The 19,137-nt window shown below is 37.6% G+C and overlaps 2 protein-coding genes across 18 annotated transcripts in view; both read left to right on the plus strand.

The window, feature by feature from the left end:
* GPHN (gephyrin) overlaps nucleotides 1–1,397 on the plus strand; it is a 641,151-nt gene extending 639,754 nt beyond the window's left edge. For all 14 annotated transcript variants that reach the window (XM_059182361.1, XM_059182360.1, XM_059182367.1 and 11 more), the window contains one exon: nucleotides 399–1,397. In XM_059182361.1, coding sequence (XP_059038344.1) covers nucleotides 399–532 — 134 coding nt within the window. In that variant the 3' untranslated portion in view covers nucleotides 533–1,397. The remainder of the gene's footprint in view (nucleotides 1–398) is intronic.
* A 3,668-nt stretch (nucleotides 1,398–5,065) lies between these two features.
* The window catches only part of GARIN2 (golgi associated RAB2 interactor family member 2), a 37,173-nt gene continuing 23,101 nt past the window's right edge, over nucleotides 5,066–19,137 (plus strand). For 2 of the 4 annotated variants that reach the window (XR_009355723.1, XM_059182375.1), the window contains exons 1-2: nucleotides 5,067–5,108; nucleotides 7,183–9,171. The gene's annotated coding sequence lies outside the window, so the exon portion shown is untranslated. Of the gene's footprint in view, nucleotides 5,109–7,182; nucleotides 9,172–19,137 lie in introns of all 4 variants that reach the window. The other 2 variants (XR_009355725.1, XR_009355724.1) reach the window with 2 other exon arrangements.

Consider the following 19,137-nt stretch of genomic DNA (forward strand, 5'->3'; position numbering starts at 1 on the left):
AATAGGATAGTTAAGGAAACTACCCGCTGTGCTGTCCAGCACTTAGTAAACACTAAAGAAATGGTTATTGTCTTTTTAAAAATAAGTTTTAAAAATCTCTCTTTTCAGACACACATAACATTTTAGCCTGAACTGAAAAACTCGGTGGCATTTTGCATAGTGCTATAAAATCCTGTTTTGTTCTTTGAAGCAGTAATTTCTAATGTTTGTTTTTAAAGTTTGTGAGAAGGAAGTAAGATACAGTAGCAAGGCTCCCCTTCCTAGGGGAAGCCTGATCTTCTCTCTTCCTCTCGAAGACCTGTGTTTCTGTTCCTTGGTGTTTATTTTGAAAAGAACTGCAAGGACTCCCAACTGTATGCACTGTGATGTTGCTGCTGTAATGAGATCTTTCTTTCTAGGTAATCAGATGAGCAGCCGTCTGATGAGCATGCGCAGTGCCAACGGGTTGTTGATGCTACCTCCAAAGACAGAGCAGTATGTGGAGCTCCACAAGGGCGAGGTGGTGGATGTCATGGTCATTGGACGGCTATGATGGTCACCGGAGCAAGAAAGCTTTGATGCATGTCCACATATCATTGACTGTATCCTGTAATATGCAAGGGCACAGCTAGTTTTTCTGATTTGGATAAAAGTTGATCTGTATAGTCAACATCTTGAACTATATTTCAGAAGAATTTAAATACCTTTTAAAGAAAAAAACACCTAAAAATAAATCTTAACAGACAACTCTATTCTGATTATATCAAAGCAAATTTTTCCTTTCCTGCAAATTGCTTTGTGTGTTCAATGCTAGGTCTGATAGCGATAGCTTTTAGTAGACAGCAGTAGGTGCCTGCAGAACTTGTGTTTTTCTCATCTTTAAAATACAACTAATTATGCTCTTAATCAAGGCTGTCTGCTTATTTATACTAGCGTAGGCAACACTTGGATTTCCCTTCTTAGTATGCTTCATAACGCTTTTCAGAGAGCTTTTGCTTGTTCTTTATCATGTATCTCGTGTTTATGTGCACAGTGCCAACAGAAGAGTGACTGGGTGGAGGCCCTGTTCTGCCTCAGGGAGAACCGTCCCCTGCAGAGCATGGGGAGGTGCCTCCCCCCAGTAGCCTCAAGGCACAGTACTCTTGGGCAGTAACTGGATACCTTTTATTTGAATAAACAAACTGGGGGGGAAATTTGCTTCCTTAAGTGCTGACAGCCTTTTTAACCAATACATTTAAAATTGTACAGAACAAAAAATAAAATCAAAGACTGATCTTGTACAGATATTAGTGTTACCAGCATTCATGTGGAAATCAAGAGCAAAGAAAAATAATGTTAAACAACTCTGTACCATAACATTTTCTGTAATGATACTGAAACTTAATGAATAAAAAAAATCCTTGATCATTATTTAAAAATCTATTGTATTGGTCTTGTTATTAAAAAAAGAGAAGATGTCATGCCATTTTAATGCAGTTCTGCTTGGACAAAGGAATAGTTAAGATGATGTGTCAAGGGTAAGTGGTATAAAGGTGGTTGAAAATGTGATATAATTTATCTCTGTATTTTACTACAGCATTGCGAAAATACAAATTAGAAAATATGAGAGAGAACCTACAGTTGGTCTGGTCTTTTCAGTCATAGCTAGAGAATAACAAGCAAATTTAGAGGGAAGAAACTTGATACAGAGAAAAAAACTAATTTCTTATCATAGATGCAATAAAAACAAATTTCAAAGTTCTTTGGAATGGAGAAAAAGAATAAGTAATGAACCAGAGAATTGCTGGTGAGTATCTAGAAGTTTTTTTTTATCATGTTAGGAAGGAAGTGAAAAATGGGAAAAATCTGTGCTACTCATAGAAAATATACAAACAAAATAAAATGTCCATATGGATCCAGTAATAAAAACTTAGAGGCACTTTCTTTTTTTTTTTTTTTAGTTAAATTTTTAAATTTTTTTATAAACATATAATGTATTTTTATCCCCCCAGGTCTGTGAATCACCAGGTTTACACACTTCACAGCACTCACCATAGCACATACCCTCCCCAGTGTCCATAACTCCACCACCCTCTCCCAATCCCCCTCCCCCCAGCAACCCTCAGTTTGTTTTGTGAGATTAAGAGTCACTTATGGTTTGTCTCCCTCCCAATCCCATCTTGTTTCATTTATTCCTTTCCTATCCCTCAAACCCCCGATGTTGCCTCTCCACTTCCTCATATCAGGGAGATCATATGATAGTTGTCTTTCTCTGATTGACTTATTTCACTAAGCATAATACCCTCTAGTTCCATCCACGTCATCACAAAAGGCAAGATTTCATTTCTTTTGATGGCTGCATAGTATTCCGTTGTGTATATATACCACATCTTCTTGATCCATTCATCTGTTGATGGACATCTAGGTTCTTTCCATAGTTTGACTATTGTGGACATTGCTGCTATAAACATTCGGGTGCACGTGCCCCTTTGGATCACTACATTTGTATCTTTAAGGTAAATACCCAGTAGTGCCATTGCTGGGTCATAGGGTAGCTCTATTTTCAACTTTTTGAGGAACCTCCATGCTGTTTTCCAGAGTGGCTGCACCAGCTTGCATTCCCACCAACAGTGTAGGAGGCTTCCCCTTTTTCCGCATCCTCACCAGCATCTCTCATTTCCTGACTTGTTAATTTTAGCCATTCTGATTGGTGTGAGGTGGTATCTCATTGTGGTTTTGATTTATATTTCTTAGAGACACTTTCTAATGGCGGTAACAAGGGACAATAAATATCCTGTAGGTTATACTTAGCAAATCAAACAACAAAAATTGGGCTACTAGTAAACAAGGTGTCAAATGATGGTGATGAATAAAGCCAAATAGTAAACAAGAAAAATTTGATACTGATATTTTTATATTTCCAGAGTTGAAAATAGAACTATCTATATTTTAAATATTTTATATTTTCATTTAAAGAACTTAATTAATAGAAGTTAAATGAAAGATCATGCAAAATGTTCTTTACTTGCATTCTGTGAAGAAACATGTATTAAGCATCTACTATATGCTTGGGTACAAGATACATCTGCTACTGTTTAAAAAAAGTATAGGGACAAAAACTGACATTATACTCCATCGAGGGAAATGACAAAAATGTACAAGTAACCATAATATTTAATATGCTTGATATTTGGTAATACATGGTAGAGTATATAGAATATGATAAATACCATAATTCAGATTTAAAGAGTTGGGAGGGTTCAAGTAAGAGCCTCCTCAAGGTAAGATTTCAAGAAGCAAGATGGGATTTTGGTGATCTTGAAGGAAGGCTAGAATTTTAATGATGATGATGATGCAGGAAGAAGGGTATTCCAAAAATAGAGGATTATGGACAATTAATAATAGTTATTTTTATCATAGAATGTATGCTCCACCTGCCAAGGATTTTTGTTTATTTGGTTCACTGATATCAGAGTCCATACTCTTACAGATCACACTATAGAAACAGAAAACTGATATATTTTTAAGAACAAAAAAAGTACATTATGGGTTTGAGGCCCAAACTAAGAAGTTTTAAATACCAGGTTAAGGAGTATAGATTTATTCTAGAGATATCAAACTGTTTCAAGACTCCTAATCAGGGAAATGTTAGGATCAGAACTGTCTTTTAGGGAAAATGGTCTGGCAGCACTGAGGAGGACAGATTAGCCTAGGGGGAACTGGAGTGAGACGTTAAGAAGTGATCTGGTGCTGCAGCTGGAGGGTGGGGAGCCTTCACAGGACAGCCTTCATATTAGTGGTGTGAGTGATGGTGGTGGGACAATCATGACAGATGAATGTGCTTCTGGACATAAAGAATGGAAGAGTTTTATGACTGATTCCAAATTCTGGAAAGGAAGGTATTGAAGTAAGAGATGAATCAAACTCTTTGGTCTTAACTAACAGAGAAAATATTAAACCATTAGCAAAAAAATGAATTTTGTGGAGGAGATGATGGGTTTGAGCCTATGTTTGAGACGCCAGAGGAATACTAGGGTAGGCATATCCTATTGGCATTTAAAGTATAGGTTAGGAGCTCACAAAAGAGATACTGGCTGGATATAACCTTGGGGATCATTTACATGGTCGTGGTGTTTGAAATATAAGGGTGGATGGGAAAGATCAACAGAAGAGGACAAGGCCTTGGGAAACACCTAATATTTTGAAGTGTTGGAAGAAAAAGACCATGAATAGAATGAAAGAAAAAGAAGTTTGTAGAAGAGAAGAAACCAAGTAATTAAATGTCCCAAAGCCAAGGAGTGTTTCAAGAGGGAAGGATAATCAACTGGGAAGAAAAAAAAAAAATGTCAAGCATGAAGGCTCAAAATGATTTGCTAATTAGGCAAACATTTGTGAGCTTCAAGAGTACAATTTCAATAGTGGGTTGAGGACAAAAACCAGGAGGCAAAATAGTCACTGTGAATATAGATTATCTGGAAGTTGTACATGAGAAAATATAGATACCAGATGGTAGCTTAAACTGATGAGGTGGAAGAAAGACTTCTGTTTGTGAGTTTTGAGAAAGAAGGAAAACAGTACTGGGCATATTAAAAATGCAAGAGTAAGGTGCCAGATAGAAGATAAAGGAAGGGCTGGATTTAAGGATGCTGGGGGCCTATTATATATATTAATATTATGAATACATTTGAAGTAGATACAAGGGGAATTTAATTTAAAATTTAAGATTCAATGAAATGGTTATACTTGGCACAGTGGGAGTCCATGCCATTTAATCTATTTGCATATATTTGACCTAAGTTATTTTAGAATTACACATATATGATGTATTATAATCTTTGTCTTATTTGATACCTAAGTAAAAGACTATAGATGATATCTTCAGATTCTTGCTTATAACTATATGGAAGTTAAGCAGTTCCTTTTTAACCTGCATTTTTGGTTCTGTTTTAGTTGTTTCAAACCATATCACACAATGAGAAAAAGAACATAAGCAGATTGACTGTGCCAAGTAAATGCAATTAAGTGATGTTGTATGTTACAAGTGGATTCTTTGGATGGCTTTCATTTTTAAAATTATTTGCTAATGAACAAAACTTTGTGGACCTAACATACAACCAACTCTTGATCTTCATGAAACTCTGTATAACAAGGTAAGTCTTCATTATTCCCACATATAGAAAATAGATATTTATGTAAGTACAGAATTCAAAGCAAATGAACTATGTACCTTGTTATTCCAATTATGATGGATCTCAGTTAAATAATGCATTGCATTCTAACTTGCTTATAAAAAGTATTAAGCTGTACTCTACAACAGAGAATTACATTATTACAATGTTAATAACTTGACCTAGAGCAAAAAGGTTAAAGAATTGCTCAATTTGGGCCATTTTATATGGTCAGCTACTATTATGTCTCCAGTAGTATTTTTGCAATAACTCAACAACTTATTGAACAAGCATTTATTAAGTCCCTACAATATTCAAGCTCCAAGCTGGGCACTGAGGTTACAGTGAGGAATGAAACAAAGACTCTGATATCCAAGTGGAGGACGTAGATTTAGAGAAAAAATTATTTGAAATACAGATTATGAAAAGTCTATGAGGAAAATCCGATGATATGTTAGAGAGTAACTGGATGGAGGCTTAAATCATATTTGGTTGTTGCATCAGGGTGCAGCCATTAATAAAAAAGAAATCACACTGAGACTTTATGAATAAATTAAATAAGTGTTAGAGACATGGAAAAGCACAAAGGAAACATTAAAATGTCAGAGGAATAACTACAGGAAGCAACTATCACAACAGGGTCTGGGCGGCAAGTGGAAGAGATTAGAGTAATCCGAATCTAGAAGGTCAAAGGTCAGACCCTTTGGAGCTAGGACTCAACTCTTTAAGGAAAGGGCACTGCCCAGCTGCTAATTCTGAGTAGGGGGAAGAAATGGGGGCTAGAACCAGTTGCTGTTGCCAGGGCAACACTGACAGAAACGCAAAAGGAACAGGAAGGAGCACAAGTTCCTTCTTCCCTCCCTCTGCTTTCCAAGATCCCTGTAGTCTAATGTAACCTATTGTTGAATGTAACAGGAAGGCAGCTGGTGAAAGACACTGCTGGCAGGGTTCCAGCCCCAGCTCCACAATGCAGAATGCAATGGTGGGTTTCAAGCTGAGAGACAATCACTGATCAAGTGACAGGGAAGGGGGTCTCTCAACAGGTGACATCTGAGCTCAGATCTAAAGAATGAAAATAAGCCCCACATGTTAAGAATTGAAAGAAGAGCATTTCAAACAGAGGAAAGGGCTTAAAGCATACAACATCAGAAAGGAAACAGAGTATGATGAGCAAAGGGGGTGAGTCTGAGATAGAACTGAAGCCAGATCATGCTCACGGAAGTGCAGGTTCTTGGGTGTAATACTACATACAGGCACACCTTATGTCAAATCTGCTAAGAGCATTGGGAAGCCACTAACGGTTTAAGAAAAAGTTGACTATTTGCTAAATACCCATTGAGTACGAGGCACCATGCTAGACAAGGATTCTTGTGAACAAGGAACTCATTCTCTCTGCCTTCTACACCTGTTCCTCTGTCTGCATTTTGTTTTCTAGTCTACCCAGTTTCCCAAACCAGAAACCTCTGAGTCATTTTTTCTTCTCACTCCCCACATCCAGTTAGTCACCAAATTCTGTTAACTCTACCAACAGTTACTAAATAACCCTCTCCTTTCCATTCTCACTGCTACTACCTTGATCACTCCTCTGCCCCAAGAACTGCCCTCCCCAAATCCATCCTTCACACTGCTGCTAGAGGGATCAGTCCAGATCACAAACCTTCTCAGGCTAAGACTCTGTTAGAAAACTGCTGCAGCAGATGAGGGCCGAGCACCCAGTTAGGACATTCAAAGTCCTCCGGCGCTAGCCCCTCCCTCCTCCAACTCCACTGTTCGCCTCCCGCTCTATGTAACACTGGACCATTTGCAGTTACCCCTTCAAACCACGTCATTTTAAGCCTCCATGCTTTTGCCCAAGATGGCTAATCTTTCAAGATTTAGCTTGGACCTTCACTCTTCCAATCCCCAAATCTCCAAAATGGACTAAGTGCCCCCTCATCTGGCTCCCACTTATCACTGCATCTCGTTGGAATAGTCTGCTTATATGGCTACATTTAAAATATACCATGATTTTTATTTCCCTCTTTTGTGATTTCTTCGCTTTTTAATACACCAATAGCCTTAAAAAATGGAAGTGAGATAATACTGAAGAGTTTCATCAAGGTACATCAGAATTAATATCAACATGGAAAAGAGGAGAGAAGATTTATGCAAAAGTGTTTCCTGGCCTTGAAGCAGGAAGAACAAGAACATGGCAAAGGGTGATCATGCAATAAATTTGCTGAATGAAGAAATGGATGATTAGAAATCTAGTCAATGGTGCTCATATGATGAGAGGAAGAATGTTGCATGCGACAGAGGACATTCAGGATAGAAGACAGGAAAAGGAGTGTCTAATGTAAAGATAACAGGAAACCCTCTGAGCCTGCAGACTGAAGCAGCAGTTATATGCAGAGACCTCTCACTAGAGCCTGGTGCCTTTCAACATTCAAGTTATACATCCAGCCCTCAATTCTGCCTGCTATATATCCTACGAGTGTGGATGCCATAGCCTCCGTGACACCAACACCTGATCCCAAATTAAGTTATAGTTCTTGAAGAAATGGGAATACAGTCAACCTCTCAAAACCTAGCATGGTTCATGTTTATTCTGAAAAACTGAGTGTTCACTGGGCCTTGTCAAAAGCAAGTGTTTAAGTCTAGAATACGGTGACCCAAATGAAGTAAATTCACTAAGGTAGTGGGCTCTGAGGCCTGAGTGGTCAGTTAGTATCCTCCTGTGTCCCTCCATCCTCATGAGCAGGCAAGGGGGTGTGTAGGTAGGTGGGACTCTGAAACGCTTGGCTAAAACACAAGGATGAAGAGGATGTTCTGATAGGGAAGAGGAGAATCTTCTAACTATGCAGAAAAGCAGAGACGAGCAACCTAATCACATGTAGCAGTCTCTCCTTATCCTTGGGGGGTGCACCCCACCACTCCCTGTGGGTGCTTGAAAACAGGGACAGTACCACACCCTATATTAACTCTTTTTTTTCCTGTACATACATACCTTTGATAAAGTTTATCAATTAGGCTCAGTAAGAGATTAACAACTAATACTAAAAATAATAAAATACTAATACTAAATACTAAAATAAAATAACTAATTCTAGTTTTGCATAGAACTATAGCAATGTACATAATAAAAGTTATATGAATGTGGCCTCTCTCAAAATATCTTGTTATACTGTACTCAACCCTCTTGGGATGATGGGAGATGATAAAATGTCTACATGATAAGAAGGGAAGAGAGTAATGGCATTGTGACGTAGTGTTAGGCTACTAACACTAATCATCAGATGAAGAATCATCTGCTTCCAGACCAGACCACTGGTAACTGAAGCTGCAGAAAGGAAAAGAGGGATGACTGTAGCCTTGAGAAAGAGGAAATGTTTAGAGAGAAGTCCATGTATTCTTTCATATTCATTTTTTCATCCAACATATAATGACTGAGTGCCTCCTACAGCACATGTCCAGAATACACTGGATGCTGGAGACAGGAAGATGCCTCTGCTCTCTAGGAATGCTACATTCTCTCGAAGCTTTGCTTTATAGAAGCTCAAAGTGACTTAAATATGTTTAAGTCTCTGAAAATTGGGATCTAAGGAAATTGGTAAATTATGAATTGAGCACTAAATGATATAAGGTGTCTTCAACTTTCTCAGTATGAGATCTTTGTCTGCTAAGTTGACTTTTCTCTCCAAGGAAGCCTCTATAAACCTCACACCATGACCCGGATCAGAACTATCACTCCCGAGCCACCTGGGCTCCACATGAATGGGGGCAACACTTGATCTCAGTGGCTGAGGTCAGGGCTGCTGGGTCCCAGCAGTCTCCTCTTACTTCAGAGACTATGTCAGCACATTGTGATGCAGGAGCAGGAGCACAATGCCCAGAGCAGCCAGGCCTCCTGTACTTCTTTTACTAAGTGGTTAGCTGCCTGCCCAATAGACATAAACACCTTCGGCCAAAGAAATGTGAGAAGTGTTGGAAACCTGCTGTTGGGAGACTATTCTCCTGAGTAGACATCCAGGAGATCTCCAGAGATCTATTTCAGCCTCACGTCTATGTAAGTGACTGTGTGATTACTGCGATTTTTAATGTGAACCTGAAGAAGAAGGAAATGGACAACAGTTGAATGAATTCTAATCATTCAAGGACAAAAATGTCTATTTCCTTTCCAACTTTCTCTTTTCCTCTTAGTTTCATATCTTACACTGCAACTAAAACAAGCAGAAAAGCTCAGAGACTTATATCTATCCGGTTACTGCATCTTTCTTGAAAATGATTTCATTGAGAATTTGAGTTAAAATGAAAACAAATTTTCCAATTGTTTTTAAATTTTGGTTTTCCAAGCCATTAACCCAATTTTCTCTCATGAGTGAGAACTGAATGAACTTATAGAAAGACAGTCATTTTTAATTATTCAAATGAGAGAGAAGATCCAGAATATAGGGCTTTTCTGTTCAAAGCTGAAAGGTTAGCGGGGTGGGGACCCATGGAGAAAGACGGGTCCAAAACTGCCAAACTTTCTCAAAAAGTTTGCACTCTAAAGTGCAACCAGAACTGCCACATCAAATTGCGATGGACCAATCCTGAAAATATGTTTATTGGTGTGTTAAAAATCTTGTGAAAAACTAAGGAAATGTCATGTTTCATAGTGCTATGCAGAACCAATCTCAAAGCACATGTACCACAGAGAACAGTTTTAACAAGTAATGGGTAAATACTGCCATTTAAGACCTTTTATGTAATTATGGGCAAGAAATAACACACAGAAGAAAAAGACAAGAGAATGTAGGTGGTCAGAATTCTCTCAATGCTGCTGTAGGTTTGAAAAAAACTTGATAATAAAAAATCGGTGGGAAAAAGCCAAATGAGAATGGTAAATAGCAAATAATTATAGACAACAGTTAAGGGGTGTTTATAGACACCCCACCAAATTAAGCAGTCAGAAAAGTCCCTGAAAACATTTCCATTTTGGCTCCCAGACTCCTTCACCCTCCCTATCCCAATTTCCGTTAAACTCAAGCTGTCACCAGTTCAAAAAAAAATTCCCAGTCTTTGGTGAGTGCTGTGAAGTGTGTAAACCTGGCGATTCACAGACCTGTACCCCTGGGGATAAAAATATATGTTTATAAAAAATAAAAAATTAAAAAAATTCCCAGTGACTACATTTAGTCCTGGGAAAATCAAGACATCCCACCACCGCCCACTGGTGAATATACTTCATATCCACACTATTCTTAGCCCTAATGGGGCCTTCGTGATTTTGAAACAATTACTCAGATAGGGATGTCTGGTGATGTCACGGAAAGTCTGGAGCAAAGCTGAAGAAGTTCCACCCCTGAAGTGTAGACAGCTCATTGCTTCTCTCTGCTTGGTTTCCCAATTAAACTACAGGCATTCGTTTCTGGCCTGTAATCAGATTTAATATGGGCTCTCCCTACCTTTTCCTTTACTGAAAGTAGCTAACAGTGCTTTTTTGAATGACAATAATAGTGTAATTCTGCAGGAAAAAAATGCAACCTTTTTTAAACTATCTGCTGAATTCATCTCCATTCAGTTAAAGCTGCTAAAGAGAGAAGAGGATGGGGAGGGGTGTTCTAATTAAAGGAAATAACAAAGAATGTAAAGAATCTGCCAGTGACCTAGTAAGCTGGGATCCATCTCAAATAGGATTAGATTCCTCTGTGCTCTGTAACACAGTTAAAAACCTTATACATGCTCTCTGGTACATTGCTAGCTTAATTAGAAGTATAAAACATTTAGTGAGCCCTAGTGAAAGGCAAAAAATTATTAGGAAAATATAAACTGTGATTGTGAAAACGAATACACAATTCTGGTAGAACAAGTTATAACAAAAGATTCTGTGTATCTGTGAAATGAAGCTAAGTTCCCAGGATAGCCTATAGCAACTCTGCTTTGTTCCTCTGTTCTAATTCATATAGTCACTCAAACCATATTTATTGTAATTCCATAACATATACATTCATTGGCCCTTTAATGTGATTAATCTATTTTAATACCTAAATTTACTTTTTCATTTATGAGTTTCATATTGCATTACTTTTCATTTATGAGTTTTTTTTATTTTAATTTTTTATAAACATATATTTTTATCCCCAGGGGTACAGGTCTGTAAATCGCCAGGTTTACACACTTCACAGCACTCACCAAAGAACATACCCTCCCCAATGTCCATAATCCCACCCCCTTCTCCCAACCTCAGTTTGTTTTGTGAGATTAAGAGTCCCTTATGGTTGGTCTCCCTCCCAATTCCATCTTGTTTCATTGATTCTTCTTCTACCCACTTAAGCCCCCATGTTGCATCACCACTTCCTCATATCAGGGAGATCATATGATAGTTGTCTTTCTCTGATTGACTTATTTCACTAAGCATGATACGCTCTAGTTCCATCCATGTTGTCGCAAATGGCAAGATTTCATTTCTTTTGATGGCTGCATAGTATTCCATTGTGTATATATACCACATCTTCTTGATCCATTCATCTGTTGATGGACATCTAGGTTCTTTCCATAGTTTGACTATTGTGGACATTGCTGCTATAAACATTCGGGTGCACGTGCCCCTTTGGATCACTACATTTGTATCTTTAGGGTAAATACCCAGTAGTGCAATTGCTGGGTCATAGGGCAGTTCTATTTTCAACGTTTTGAGGAACCTCCATGCTGTTTTCCAGAGTGGCTGCACCAGCTTGCATTCCCACCAACAGTTTAGGAGGGTTCCCCTTTTCTCCACATCCTCGCCAGCATCTGTCATTTCCTGACTTGTTGATTTTAGCCATTCTAACTGGTGTGAGGTGATATCTCATTGTGGTTTTGATTTGTATTTCCCTGATGCCGAGTGATAGGGAGCACTTTTTCATGTGTCTGTTGGCCATCTGGATGTCTTCTTTGCAGAAATGTCTGTTCATGTCCTCTGCCCATTTCTTGATTGGATTATTTGTTCTTTGGGTGTTGAGTTTGCTAAGTTCTTTATAGATTCTGGACACTAGTCCTTTATCTGATATGTCGTTTGCAAGTATCTTCTCCCATTCTGTCAGTTGTCTTTTGATTTTGTTAACTGTTTCCTTTGCTGTGCAAAAACTTTTGATCTTGATGAAATCCCAATAGTTCATTTTTGCCCTTGCTTCCCTTGCCTTTGGCGTTGTTCCTAGGAAGATGTTGCTGCGGCTGAGGTCGAAGAGGTTGCTGCCTGTGTTCTCCTCAAGGATTTTGATGGATTCCTTTCTCACATTGAGGTCCTTCATCCATTTTGAGTCTATTTTCGTGTGTGGTGTAAGGAAATGGTCCAATTTCATTTTTCTGCATGTGGCTGTCCAATTTTCCCAGCACCATTTATTGAAGAGGCTGTCTTTTTTCCATTGGACATTCTTTCCTGCTTTGTCGAAGATTAGTTGACCGTAGAGTTGAGGGTCTATTTCTGGGCTCTCTATTCTATTCCATTGATCTATGTGTCTGTTTTTGTGCCAGTACCATGCTGTCTTGATGATGACAGCTTTGTAATAGAGCTTGAAGTCCGGAATTGTGATGCCACCAACTTAGGCTTTCGTTTTCAATATCCCTTTGGCTATTCGAGATCTTTCATTTATGAGTTTTATATATATTTTTTTGTAATATTAATAAAGCAAGATAGTATGGAAATTTCACAAACAATTTGCATAGACAGGCCTTGCTTTATTTTTAAAATATATTTATGTAGAGTCTACAAATGTTGTGCTTATTAATGTGAATAACATTGTGGCAAATTTCACACGCAACATTTATCTGCAGACTTCTCATCATAATGACTATGGTCATGTCATTCTCTATCCAGCAGTGGTCATGCAAAAGAAACAAATGCACTAACGCATTGTCTACATTTATCCTTATTAAAAAGGTATCCACAGAAATGGTGAAAATGTTCTAAGTTAGATTATGGTGGTGGTTGCACAACTCTATAAATACCCTAAAAATAATTCAAATATAGCCTTATTCTTTGTTGTTGTTCTTGAAGATTTCAGTTATTTATTTGAGAGAGAGCATAAAGGGAGAGAGAGAGGGAGAAGTAGACTCCCCACAGAGAGCCCAAGGCAGGGCTCAGTCCCAGGATAATGGGATCATGACCTAAGCGGAAGGCAGACACTTAACCCACTGAGCCATCCAAGCACCCCCAATTATAGCCTTTAAATGAGTGAGGTTGATGATATATAAATTATATCTCCCTAAAGTTATATTAAGAACTGATCCATAGATTAAATTTTTAAGAAAACAAAACTATCTGTAAAAGTCCAGACACACAAATTGGAACTGTTTTTGAATCATCAAAATTAATAACAATTTCTCAGAAGGGGTTGCAGATTGGTTGGATAGGAGGACCGGGGAGCTATGAGCTGTCAGGCTGCTCTTCCATGGTCTTCCCACAGGAAATCCCAGCAGAGTACGGGGAACTTGTCAGTTGAGGACCATGAATTACTTACTGCTTTGTAAGAGAAAATCATTTCTCAAGCATCAGTTTAGCCACTGGACACAATTAATTTTGGTACCTCTTAGAAGAGATAGTGATGTCCCAAATAGATTCACACCATGATTGGTAATTTCTGCTTTTAAAAATATTTAAAGTTGTAGGAAAATACTAATTATATATAACATCCAAGATATAGATAATATACAATGCTGTATATTTTATGTATTATATAACTATAATATGTATAAATTTATAAAACTAGAAAGACACGTATATACCAAAACTTCAATACTATCTCCAGATACTGAGAGCAAACTAGTAAACAGTTAATTAAACAGGAGATAATTTTGCTTTTGGACTTTTGACAAAATGTGTAGTGGTGTGTGTGTTTAGCCAAAGTCAGTTTCAAAGCACAATTCATATGTCTCAAGAACAGTGCACTCTCAGGATATTACCAGACTAATTGGGGAGGTGGGAGCAGGGTTTGTGGTGTACAGATCAGTAATCTCAAATGGCAGTTACAATAAAAATAAAACTAGTTAAAATTCAGCACGCACTTACCATCTCTGCATGGAATTCAAAAGTGTCAAAATAATTCCAGAACAAATGTTTAGAAACAAAGAACCACCACACCAGTGAAGACAAAAGATTCTGTTACATGTTTAGCTTCTTAGCTGACCTCCCCTTTGTTCTGGAGTTCCAAAGGGATGAGAAGGGCAAGGCCTGATAAGGCTGCAAACCCACTGAAGCTTTTTCCTGTTCCTTCCCTGTGACCCTAAACCCACAGTAAAACTTCCTCCTTCAAGAGGTCATCCCTGATTGCTCTCTGGAGAGGCTGTTCTCACATGGAAGGGGTCCACATAAGGACTGTGCTGGGAAGGGGCATTCCCTAGTCCTGGTGTCCTTGGAACATTCACAGAGTAGCAAGAATTTGTGAACACCAGGCATACCACATGTGGTCACTTTCTTAGAGTGATTTTTTTTTTTTTTTAATATACACTATCACTCACTTCTGAATGAGCAAGAGTTGACTACTGCGTTTCCTCAAATCCAAGACCCATCAGTTAGTATACCCATTATGTTATGTACCACTGAGAAGGACAAAAATGCTGCCAATTACATAACTAAATGTTTTCTTATTACTTAGACGTTTTCCCCACAATGTCTCTCATATTCCACTCTATCATCCTCTGTGCATTTCAGTGCTCCACTCCAGTCTCTGGGCACTTCTTCCAAGCCTTTGACATGCCTTTTGAAAGTTTTGTACTGGAGCTTTCTTAACCACACCAGAAGGTGTCAACAAAAGGTTTTCAGGTAACTATTAGAAACACATTTTATTTTTAGTTAAGTATGAATTAACATACAATGTTCTATTGGTTTCAGGTGTACAATAGAATGATTCCACAATTCTATACATTCCTCAATGCTCATTAAGATAAATAGACTCCTAAACTACCTTTATCTATTCCACCCATCCCCACAAACACCTCTCCCCAGGAGACCACCAGTTTGTTCTCCATATTTAAGAGTCTGCTTCTTTGTTTTGTTTTGTTTCTTTACTTTTACATATGAGTATATGGTATTTGTCTTTCCCTGAGTGATTTATTTCACTTAGCATTTTACTCTCTAGTTCCATCTATGTTGTTACAAATGGCAAGATCTTGTTTCTTTTTTATAGCTGAGTTATATTCCATTTTATATATCTAGATATCACATCTTTTCTTTTAAAGATTTATTTATTTATTTTAGAGAGAGAGCATGCACTCTCAAGTGGGGGAAAGGCCAGAGGGAGAGGGAGAAAGACTCCCTGCTGAGTGTGGTGCCCAACATGGGACTCAATCCTACAATTTGGGATAGTAACCTGAGCTGACATCAAGAGCCAGCCACTTAAATGACTGAGCCACACAGGAGCCCATATATACAACTTTATTCATTCATCTATCAATGGGCACTTGGGTTCCTCCCACATCTTGGCTTTTATAAATAATGCTGCAATAAACATAGGGGTGCATATATCCTTTTGAATTAGTGTTTTTGCTTTTATTGGGTAAATACTCAGTAGCAGAATTACTGATCATATGGTAATTCTATTTTCAATTTTTTTAGAAGATTTTATTGAGTTATTTGAGATAGAGACAGTGAGAGAGAGCATGAGAGAGGAGATGATCAGAGGGAGAAACAGATTCCCTATGGAGCTGGGAGTCTGATGCAGGACTCGATTCAGGAACTCCAGGATCATGATTTGAGCCAAAGGCAGTAGCTCAACCAACTGAGCCACCCAGGTGCCCCATATTTTTAATTTTTTGAAAAAGCTCCATACTGTTTTGCATAGTGCCTGCACCAGTTTGCCAACAGTGCATGTGGGTTCCTTTTTCTCCACATTTTCACCAATATTTGTTATTTCTTGTCTTTGATTTTAACCATTTTAATAGGTGTACAGTGATATCTCATTGTAGTTTTTGTTTCCCTGATGTAATTTGTGTTTCCCTGATGACTAGTAAGGTTGGGCATATTTTCATGTGTTTGTTGGCCATGTGAATGTCTTAATTGGAAAAATGTATATTCAGGTCCTTTGACCTTTTTAAATTCAATTATTTAAGGGTTTTTGATGTTGAATTGTATAATGTTGAATTGTATAAGTTCTTCGTTTATCTTAGATATTAACCTCTTCCCAGATATACCATTTGCAAATAAATTCTCCCATTCAGTAGACTGCCTTGTTCTCCTACTGGTTTTCTTTGCTCTGCAAAACTTTTTATTTTAGTGTAGTTCTGACAGTTTAATTTTGTGTCTGTTTCCCCTGCCAGAGGAGACTTATCAAGAAAAAAATATTTCTACAGCTGATGTCAAAAAAATTACTGCTTATTTTCAAAGTAAGTTTGTAGTTCCAAGTCTCATATTTAGGTCTTTAATCTATTTTGAGTTTATTTTTGTGTATGGTAGAAGAATGTGGTCCAGTTTCATTCTTTTGCATGTAGCTGTCCAGTTTTCCCCACACCCTTTGTTGAAGAGACTATCTTTTTCCCATCTCATATTGTAGATTAACTGACCATAAAAGTGTGGGGATCAATTCTGTTCCATTGATCTATGTGGCTAGTTTTGTGCCATACTGTTTTGATTATTACAGCTTTGTGTAGTATATCTTGACATCTGGGGTGTGATGCCTACAGCTTTGTTCTTTTTCAAGATTGCTTTGGCTATTTGGGGTCTTCCATACAAATCCCATACAAATTCTGGGATTATTTATTCTAGTTCTGTGAAAAAACTTTGTTGGTATTTTGATAGGGTTTGGATTGAGCATCTGTAGATTGCTTTGGACAGTGTGGACAATTTAACAATATTCGTTCTTTCAATCCATGAGCATGGAATATCTTTCCATTTGTTTGTGTCCTCTTTGCTTCATCACCAGTGTTTTATAGTTTTCAGAGTTCAAATCTCTCACTGCCTTGGTTAAGTTTATTCCTAGATATCGTATTCGTTTTGGTGCAATTTGCTTTACAAATTGTTTGTTTTCTTAATTTCTTTCTGCTACTTCGTTAGTAGTGTACTGAAATACAACAGATTTCTGCATATTATTTTTTTACCCTGCAACTTTACTAAATTCATTGATCAGTTCTAATAGTTTTTTGGTGGAGTCTTTAGAGCTTTCTATTTATAGTATCATGTCATCAGCAAATAGTGAAAGTTTCACTTCTTCTTTACTAATTTGAGTGCCTTTTATTTCTTTTTCTTGTCTGACTGGCATGGGTAGGGCTTCAGTACTATGTTGAAGAAAGTGGTAAGTGGTAACAAATGTGGTAACATCCTTGTCTTGTTCCTAATCTTAGAGGAAAATCTCTTAGTTTTTTTCACCATCAAGGATGATGTTAGCTATGGGTTTTGCATACGTGGACTTTATTATGTTGAAGCATATTCCCTCTAAATCAACTTTGTTGAGGATTTTTATCATGAATGGATATTGTACTTTGTCAAATGCTTTTTCTGTTTCTTTTGAAATAATCATATTTTTTATCCCTTCTGTTATCAATGTGATATATCACATTGATCGTTTTGCTAATATTGAACCACTCTTACATTCCAGGAATAAATCCCACTTAATCATGATGAATGGTAAGTAATTTTAATGTGTTACTGTATTTGGTTTGCTTATATTTTATTGAGGATTTTTGTATCTGTGTTCATCAAAGACATTGTAGCTTTATTCTTTTTATAGTGTCTTTCATTTGGGTATCAGGATAATGCCAGCCTCATAAAATGAATTTGGAAGTTTTCCTTCCTCTTCTATTTTTTGAAAACGTTTGAGAAGAACAGGTATTAACTCTCCTTTAAATGTTTGGTAGAACTTACCTGTAAAGCCATCTAGTCCTAGACTTTTTTTGTTGGGAGTTTTTTTACAGATTCAATGTCATTGCTAGTAATTGGTCTGTTCAAATTCTCTATTTCTCCTGATTCAGTTCTGGAAGGTGATATGTTTCTAGGAACTTAACTGTGTCTTCTATGTTTTCCAATTTTTTGGCATATAATTTTTGATAATCTCTTACAATCATTCATATTTCTGTGATATCCATTGTTCTTTTTCCTCCATTTCTGACTTTATTTATTTATTTTTAAAAATATTTTATTTATTTATTTGATAGAGAGAGAGAGAGACAGTCAGAGAGGGAATATAAGCAGGAGGAATGGGAGAGGGAGAAGCAGGCTTCCCACCAAGCAGTGAGCCCAATGCAGGGCTGGACCCCAGGACACTGGGATCAAGACCTGAGCTGAAAGCAGACGCTTAATGACTGAGCCACCCAGGTGCCCCTGATTTTATTTATTTAAGTCTTCTCCTCTTTTTTGACAAATCTAGCTAAAGTTTTATCAGTTTTGTTGATAAGAACTAGCTCCCAGCTTCATTGATCTGTTCTGTGGTTTTTAGTCTCTATTTCATTTATTTCTACTCTGATCTTTATTAATTCCTTCCTTCTACTGGATTTGAGCTTTGTTTGTTTAGGTTGGGTTTTTTTTTTTTTTTTCCAGCTCCTGTAAGTTTAAGGTTAGGTTGTTTATTACAAATTTTTCTTGCTTCTTGAGGTAGACCTTTATTTCTATGATCTTCCCTCTTAGATCAGCTTTTGCAGCATTTCAAAGATTTGGGGATGTTGTTTTCATTTTCATTTGTCCCCATGTGTTTCTTTTACTTAAGGACACATTTTTTTTTTATTTTATTTATTTGAGAGAGAGAGAGAGAGTATGAGAGGAGAGATGTCATCTGAAGAAGCAGACTCCCTGCCAAGCAGGGAACCCAACCTGGGACTCAATCCTGGGATTCCAGGATCATGACCCGAGCCAAAGGCAGTCTCTTAACCAACTGAGCCACCCAGGCGCCCTTAAGGACACATTTTAAATGACAGTTAAATGCAACCTGTAGAGTACAATCAATGTACTTAATTTAATAGGAACAACCATGATTGAGTTTGTGCCTGCGCAGCCAAATAACCACCACCATGCAGTTCCCTCTACCCCTCACCGTCAGAGAGTGATCATAAGGAACATTCCATTTCAGAGTTGTTAAGCTGAGGAAAA

Source organism: Mustela lutreola, chromosome 7 (genome assembly GCF_030435805.1).
Source record: "Mustela lutreola isolate mMusLut2 chromosome 7, mMusLut2.pri, whole genome shotgun sequence".
NCBI lineage: Eukaryota > Metazoa > Chordata > Mammalia > Carnivora > Mustelidae > Mustela > Mustela lutreola.